Source organism: Octodon degus, unplaced genomic scaffold, assembly GCF_000260255.1.
Source record: "Octodon degus isolate 3935 unplaced genomic scaffold, OctDeg1.0 scaffold00010, whole genome shotgun sequence".
Classification (NCBI taxonomy): Eukaryota; Metazoa; Chordata; class Mammalia; order Rodentia; family Octodontidae; genus Octodon; species Octodon degus.
In genome coordinates, this window is record NW_004524586.1 from 4932985 (window position 1) to 4941045 (window position 8061).

Below are 8061 nucleotides of genomic sequence, written 5' to 3' on the forward strand. Positions count from 1 at the left end.
CGGGGGCCGTGCGCTGTGCGCTCGGGGACCGCGGCCGGGTGCGCGGCCGAGCTGCGCCCTATTGCGTGGCGGAGCTCGCCGCAGGCCCCAGCGCGCTGTCCCCACTGCCGCCTCCGCCCGGCCTCGATGGACTTCCGGGAGCCGGCAAGCAAGGCGCCCCCCAGCCGCTGTCCGGCCCTTGCCGGCGAGGCTGGCTCCGCAGTGCTGCCGCGTCCCGCCGCCCGCAGCAGCGACGCGGGTCCCAGCCCGAAACCTGCGCTGCTGACGACGACCCGCATCGGCTCCTGCAGCAGCTCGTGCTCTCAGGAAACCTCATCAAGGAGGCGGTGCGGAGGCTGCACTCGCGACGGCTGCAGTTACGTGCAAAGCTTCCCCAAGGCCCCTTCCTCGGGCCTCTCTCGGCCCCGGTGCATGAGCCCCCCTCGCCCCGAAGCCCCCGCGCGGCCTGCAGTGACCCTGGTCCCTCCGGGAGGAGAGCGCAACTCAGAACTGGGGACAGCGTTCTTGTTCCTGGCAGCTAACGCCCTAGGTGACCACTGCGCCAACGTCTGTCTAGAGAACTGGAAGTTCCCGAGGCCTGCAGCCTTGCTGAGATCGGTGGAGAACTCGTGCTTTTGGAAGCGGGAAAAATAAGCAAACAGGATGGGGAACCAAAAAAGTCGCGAATGTTTTCACGTGGTACTGAAGTCGAGGGTGGCTGACCCAGAACTGGGTTACCCCTATTTAAGGCAGACTTTACAGAGCGCACCCCAAGCTCACAGTTAGTAGGAGTCCTTCTTTGGCGCGAGTCAACTGGACCTGACCGCACAGCCTCTTCTTACCAGCCCGGTGACCACGTGGCCACGGTCCTCTCAAGACCGCTAAGCTCTGGAACAGAGGAGGATGGTCCCGGTTACTGGCTGTACCAGTTCAGGCGGGTTCCTGATCTACTGTGGGACAGGAGAGCCTGAGCAGGTCATTTCAGGGAGCACCCCCATCTGCCAGACTTGAAAATTTATGACACTTTAAAAAACCACCTCCATTCTTTAGGGATGTTTTAATATAGGACATGCGGTACCACTAAGGTACCCTCCTGAGGTTGAACAAGAGGAACCTTTTTCTCTGCCCGATGTTTGCAACTGACTGCGGTTTTCAGAGTGTGGGGAGAGCAGTGCGACTTGGGGAGGGTGGGAGGCGGCGGCCAGGGATGTGGACTGGGGAGACCTGGAATGAACCCTCATCTTCGCTGGTCCGTTTCCGCGGCCCACCCTCCCCTTCTCGGGTTCAAGGTCACCTTCGGCGCGGCGCGGCGGGTCTGCAGCAGCGACCCTAACCCGATCTGCCAGTGCCTGGAGAAGAGTGCGCTGTTCTGTAAAATGCTCGAGTCTCTCGAGGACGCTGGTGCTGCTGCCACCTTGAGCAGGGAGACGGAGATGTGGCCTGCGCAGCTCAGGCTTCCCGCAGGCGGCCGCCGCCCCTGGCCGACCTCCAGGCTCTCACGGGCAATGTCCAGAGATGTAGCCCTGGTTCCTCCTGCTCAGCCCTCTTGTGCTACTCAGGCCGGCGGGCTCTGGAGATCGGGGTGGGGGCAGGAAGCTGGGGGGCCGCCTCGTGACGGCCACCCCTGGGACACACGTCCTTTCAGGGCAGCTTATTGCGGGCTTTCCCTGGGCGTCTGCAGTTGCCTGGATAGAGTTGATTTCCTCCCTCTGCCCCTCCCCCAGCCATGCCAGCTCTCCTTTGTAAGTGAAGGAAACCGAGTAGAAAATGTGACCCTCCAAATGGAGAGGCTGCAGGCTTTGCCATTGTGGACGTGGTGAAGTGCTTGGAACGTTGTTCACTCACTCTGAGGGTGCTAAGACCGTTTCGTTGTTTAGTTGTATAGTCAATGGCTTGTCCAGCATCCAGATGAGGCTGTTGACATATCTACACTTCGCACCGGAGTGTCTGGAATTGTGGCTATCCTGATTATAGGATTTTAACTTAACTGAAATACCTGTTTCGAATAAATGTGTTGGGTTTTTTGTTTGTTTTGTACTTGCCACCAGTGGGAACTATGTACAGAACACATGTCTCTGATCTCCATAAACATGAAAACTCTTGAAGTCCCTGTCAGCCTGGCCTGTGTGCGATGGTAATTAGGGTGCCTTTGTGTGTGAGCAGCTCACTAGTTCAGCGAGCTCTGCCCAGCTGGATGTGGATCGGTGCTGGCATGAAATTAAATAAAAGTGAGGTCAGGTTTTGGACCAATCCCATTCACCAAAACCGCCAAGCCTTTCGGATTACTAGTCAGAGATGGCAATGGGTATGAAACTGCCTTTATTGGCAAAAGACATGAGATCCATCAGCTACTGCAGACAAGGAGGCTTATCGCTTTTTTCCCTCTCCACAGTGGCCATTAAGTGGACAATTAGTCAGAAGGCTGTTTGAGATGCGAGCCTGGTGGTGGGAAAGGTGACTAGGAGTTTATTAGCAGACTCCTCCTCTTCCCTTTGGCATGTTTACTACGGTTTTTTTTGTCCCAGTAGGAACCCACAGCCCAGCTCTTTGCCTCCAGGACTGTCACTTCAGTCTGTTCCCTGATGGAAGGAGCTAGGCTGGGTGAAGAAAGGGTTCCCAGCGCTTCGATCAACTTAGGTGGAGAAGGAATCTCAGATGATGAGATAAAGGGTGGGTACCAGTCAAGCGCATATTAGGCCCTACCCTTTCCCTGATAGTCCTCAGTGGCTTAAGTGGCTAGGTCCTCTGTTTTCTCATAAAATAGGATGAGCCGTGATCCCAAAGTTGCTGTCTGGAATGAGCGCTCTGTGATCTCAAGTCCTGATCATCTACCTCCCATTTTTACCATCTCAGCTACGCAGGTCCTGGCAGTCTCGGCCAGAACACCAAGCCAGCCATTTCCCATGGCCTGCCCAGAAAGGGCTGTGAGCGGCTCGGTGCAGGCTCACCCAGCAAGGAAAGGGCGATTACAGAGACTAATACTGGGTGAAGGGGCTTCCAGTGGGTAATGGGCTACCTCCAGGGGCTGAGCTGATGGGCAGAATGATCAGGGGCCGATTCCCTGGCATGGGAGTACTTCCTGGGGTTCCCAGCCAGGAAGCTTAGCTGGGGAGGGTTTCCGAGGTCTCTCAAGCGGCTATGATTCAGTATCACTGCTGACTTCTGGCTTCTGATAATGCTATGGCCAGACTCAACCTTGGGGCTCCTGGCCAGGGAGGTGGCTCAGTAGAATAAGCGCTTCCCTGGCAGCTGCAAGGGCCTGAGTTCAATCCCCGATTCTGAGAAAAAAAAACAAACAAAAAAAACCCTTAGGGCTCCTGCAGTACTATCCTCTTGAAAAATGAAAACTTCCATGCATGACTGTGAGGGGAACAAATGGCCAGCCAGGAACAGGGTTTCCCAGAAGACAGAGCCAAGAGCCACGGCTCTGCAGCAGCCCTCCATTGCTGCTGTGCAGTTTGGGCCAGGACACAGAAGCTCAGCAATCTCAATTCATCTACAACTGGAAAACTGGAAAAAACTAATAGCTACTAGTTAGTTACAAGGCACTTAATATTCACTCTCCTATAGTTATTCATCTTTTAAAAACATTTCTACAAGTTTTACTAAGCTCTTTCTGTTGGCATAAATCAGTTTACATACTTTTTTTTTAAATAGGCTTTTTTGTTTTTGGGTGTGTGTGTGTGTGTTTGTGTAATGGGGATCAAACTGAGGGCCTCGTGCAGTCTAAGCAAGTATTCTACACTGAACTCTACTCTCAGCCATATTGGACCATTTTATAGATGGAAAACTCATCCAGGGAAGTGTGCAGGGCAAAGGGACTGACTAGTCATAATGAAATCAGAAGCATAGCTGGGTGTGGTGGTGCATGCCTATAATCCCAGCACTTGGGAAGCTGAGGCAGGAGGACTGCCTCAAGTCTGAGGCCAGCTTGAACTGCATAGCAAGACCCAATCTCAAAAAGACAAAAAAGGGGCTGGTGAGATGGCTCAGTGGTCTAAAGCACCTACTTAGAACAAGCTTAGCAAAGCACAGGGACCGTGGTTCAATCCCCCAGCACCACATGCCAGCCAGCCCTGGTGGGCTGAGCTGGCCACACACACACACACACTTAAAAAAAAAAAAAGAAAAAAGTCTAGTGGTGTTCAGAATCCAAGTCCATGGGCTCCCAGCTCATCCCAGTTCAGGGTGGTTCATTCTCTCTCGCTCCCTGTGCTGTTCAGGCTGGCCTTGATCTCACGCTGATCCTCCTGCCTCAGCCTCCAGAGTGCTGGGGTCACAAGCTGTGCGCTACCACACCCAGCTGAGGCCTCTCCAATAGCTCGGCACCATCGCATGGAGCCCAACACTGTTCATTGCACAACTCTGCAGTAAACTGTGATGTGAATGACACCCTTGCATTCGCCCAAATTGGTGGCGCTAGGTGCCTGAGCTGGGAACTGCCAGGCGGGCTGTAACTTGTTTCCCAAAATGAAGACAGCTGTCCACAAAAGAAAAATATTCTTGGTGAGGTAAAAGACTGTAGCAAACAACCAAATCAATAAAAACAAACAAATGAATCAATTGGCAAATAAGTGATTTGGAGAAAAGAATGCCACCTCTTATAGAGGACTCAAGAGTCTGCCATCCCAAAATTTCATCTGAAATTAGGCATAAATTTTACATTTGGATTCAAATTTTATCTTTTTCTTTTTTTTCTTTTTTGTCCTCTTTCTTTTTCCAGCTCAGCAGCAGAAACATGGAGGGAAGATCAGGCACCACTTTCCTACCCAGCAAAGTCTGTGTTGAACCCTGTGATCCCTTTCTTCCAATCAGGACAGTGTTACCTTGGCAACCAAATTACTAACTCACTCAATTAGCTCCCCCCTCTTCCACCAATGCTCAGTAATCACAGAATGTCAGCCCCGGGAGAGCTCGGCTTGGCAGTCTTGTGCTACTGCCTCATTTAGGATGGAAATCCAGAGAGGTTTCCACTTGGAGGTGCGCTCCAGCTAAACACCACAAAAGCTAATGCAAGCAAAGGGGAGGAACTCCTGTGCAGTGTGTCCATGCATGGCTGTGAGGGGAACAAATGGCCAGCCAGGAACAGGGTTTCCCAGAAGACAGAGCCAAGAGCCACGGCTCTGCAGCAGCCCTCCATTGCTGCTGTGCTGTTTGGGCCAGGACACAGAAGCTCAGCAACCTCAATTAATTCATCTACAAGAGGGATAGGGGCTGGAGATACGGATTATCAGCATAAGCATTTGTGTGGCAAGCATAGGTCCTGAGTTCGATTCCTGGTAAAAAAAAAAAAAAAAAAAGGGGGGGGGATAATTGTACAGCCCACTTGAAAGAATTGTGTGAAGATTAAATATTGTATGGAAAGCAAATTAAAAAACAAAATTGTCAGATAGTTCAGCGGACTAAAGTCCCTGCTTAGGCAGAGCGCAGCAGTCGGTTTTGATCCCTGGTGTGCCCTGCTAGCCCCACCCCTGGGGCGCACTGAGACAGCGATTGAGACCGGGTGTGGTGGCGCGCACCTGTGATCCCAGCACTTGGGAGGCTGCAAACAGGAGACTCACTACAAGTCCGATCTACGTAGTGAGACCCTGTAGACCCTGTACGAAATACAAAAAATAAGATAAAAATAAACATTGTTCTTAAAAGCTCTGAAAGCTACTGTAGTAAGGCCACTACTTGGAGTCTGAGTCGTCTGTTGACCTGCCTCTTAATGAGTTCTTTAGTACAATATCACATTTGTCAGGCTGGGGAGCTAGTTCAGTAGAATAAATGACTGCCTGGGAAGCTCAGGGTCCTGAGTTCAATCCCCAGTACCGGGGGCGGGGGGGATGGTGGTTGGCTTTGTTTGTGGTGAGACATGAACCCAGGGTCTCCAAATTTTTTTTTTTTTTAGTTTGGTACAGGGTCTTGCTACACAGCTCAGACTAGTATGATCCAGTCTCAGTCTCCCTAGCACTGGGATCACAGGCATTACAGGCATGTGCCACCACACCTGTTTCAGTGGCTGGCGCAGCATGCAGTGCTGAGGGGATCCAACCTGGGTCCCTGCATTTGCAAGGCAGGCGCTTAGACCACTGGAGTTATCTCCCCAGCCCAGGGTGTCCCACATTCTTAGCAAAAACTCTACTAGTGGCCAGCTATATCCCTAGCTCTTTGTTGTTGTTATTGTTATTTTGAGAGAGAGTCTCACTAAATTGCCTAGGTTGATCTTGAATTTGGGATTTTTCTGCCTCAACCTTCTGAACAGATGTCTCTACAAGAGTGCACCAACCCCTTAATCTGTTTCTTTACAAACACAAACCTGGGGCCAGGGAGATAGCTCAGTAGAATAAGTGCTTGCCTGGCAAGCACAAGGGCCTGAGTTCTATTCCTGGTTCTACCAAAAAAAAAAAAAAAAAAAGCACAGACCTGTTTCCCATGAAGGTCACACCAAAGTCTTGACCAGGCACCCCAGTTGTGTTGGCAAATTCTAAAGAAAGCTTAAAGGAAGAAACAGACCAGAAGAGATTCAAGGAGAAAGTGAAGCCTCAAATCGAGGCATGCTCCTGTACTTTTAACACTCAGAAAGGCAAGTCCAACCCCAGCCTAGGCACATTAATTTATTGAGAGACTGTATCTCAAAATAAAAACTAAAAAGGGCTGGGCATAGTGGTGCACACCTGTCATCCCAACACTCCTGGGCTTCAAGGTGAATTCAAGCCCAGCCTGAACTAAATAGCAAACACTCTCAAAAAGACCAAAAACAAACCAGGCTGGGGATATAGCTTAGTTCAAAGGCCCTAGGTTCAAGCCCTAGCACTGCAGGAGGAAGAAAGGAGAAAGGGTAGAAGTCACCTTCAAACCAAGTCTGGAAAGCAGCTCAGGGTTGGGAGCTGGGGAAGGGACAGCAGCAGGGTCACAGCGTAGGGTGTACAGGAGAGCTGCCTGGGGCACGGCCCTTTAGACCCCCATTTCCTATTAGAAAACCTATCCCCTTCTGATTCAATTTGCATGCTCAGAGGAAGCTCAGCTTTTCTGCCTGGTCCACTCCTGTCTAAAATTTGTACTGAGAAAACTGTGCCGTTTTTTCTTTTGTCTTAACAGGAAGTGACCTTTGCGTTCAGTTTTTTCTTCCTCTTCATTTTATGTATCACCACTGTAGTTATCTCAGGGGCCCTTATGTGTGTGCGTAGCTTCTTCCCATAGAGATTATACATGCTGTGATGGCAGAGGATGACACGATGAAGAGAACGTTTTAGGCCGACTGGTGGCCCACGTGGTGCTGGGGAACGGACTAGGCTTGAGGGGCAACGTTTACCGCAGCAGCTCCGTGGCTGGCTGTTACAGCATCTGGGAAGCAGGCGATAAGGCCTGGCTGGAAAGGGAGAGGCAAAGATACGAGGAACATTTTGAAAAGAAAACCCACAGGCTTCAGTACAGGGCTGTGTGGCCATAAAAGTGTGGGCTCTGGAGCCAGACTGCCGGGCTCCTTCCTCTAGGCTCCTTCCCATAACCTTGGGCAGGTTTCTTCACTTTTCCAGCCTCACAGATCCCCACTACAAAGGCCCATAATAATAAAAGTCCCTATCTCACAGGACTGCTGTAAGGATTAGTTGAGGTAATGCTAATAAAAATGTTCAGGCTACTGTCTGAAGCAAGCTGCAGAGGAACACCACCTAGGTATTGGCATTCAGTAGGTATTTACAGAGCAAACAAATGGGGCAATTTCGACAGACTGGCAGAAGCTAAGGGAACGTGGTTCTCGGGACAGAGATGATGAGCTGAGGTGCCGAAGAGTCTGAGGCTGGGAAGGGAGGGACACCTGCTAGAGAGGGGAAGCAGAGGGCTGAGAGTGTGGGTCGGTGGTGAAACCCTTGCCTGGTGTGCTCCCAGCCTTGGCCCTCAGTACCACAAAATAATGAAAAACCCCCAACACGCAGGCATAGTGGTGCATGCCTGTAATCTCAGTTACTCCAGAGGCTAAGGCAGGAGGGTTGCAAGTTCAAAGCCAGCCTGGGTAACTTAGCAGAACTCTTGCCTTAAAACTGCTGGGGATATAGCAAAATAGTACAGTGCTTGCCTAGCATGCGAGGCCCTGGGTTC

General features: G+C 51.3%; 1 protein-coding gene across 1 annotated transcript in view; it reads left to right on the forward strand.

The window, feature by feature from the left end:
• Window positions 1-2003, forward strand: part of Frat1 (FRAT1, WNT signaling pathway regulator) — a 2386-nt gene extending 383 nt beyond the window's left edge. The window contains 2 exon segments of the mRNA XM_023708782.1: window positions 1-467; window positions 469-2003. The exon segment at window positions 1-467 is cut by the window's left edge and continues 383 nt beyond it. Coding sequence (XP_023564550.1) covers window positions 1-467; window positions 469-633 — 632 coding nt within the window. The 3' untranslated portion in view covers window positions 634-2003.
• Window positions 2004-8061: the final 6058 nt, after the last annotated feature.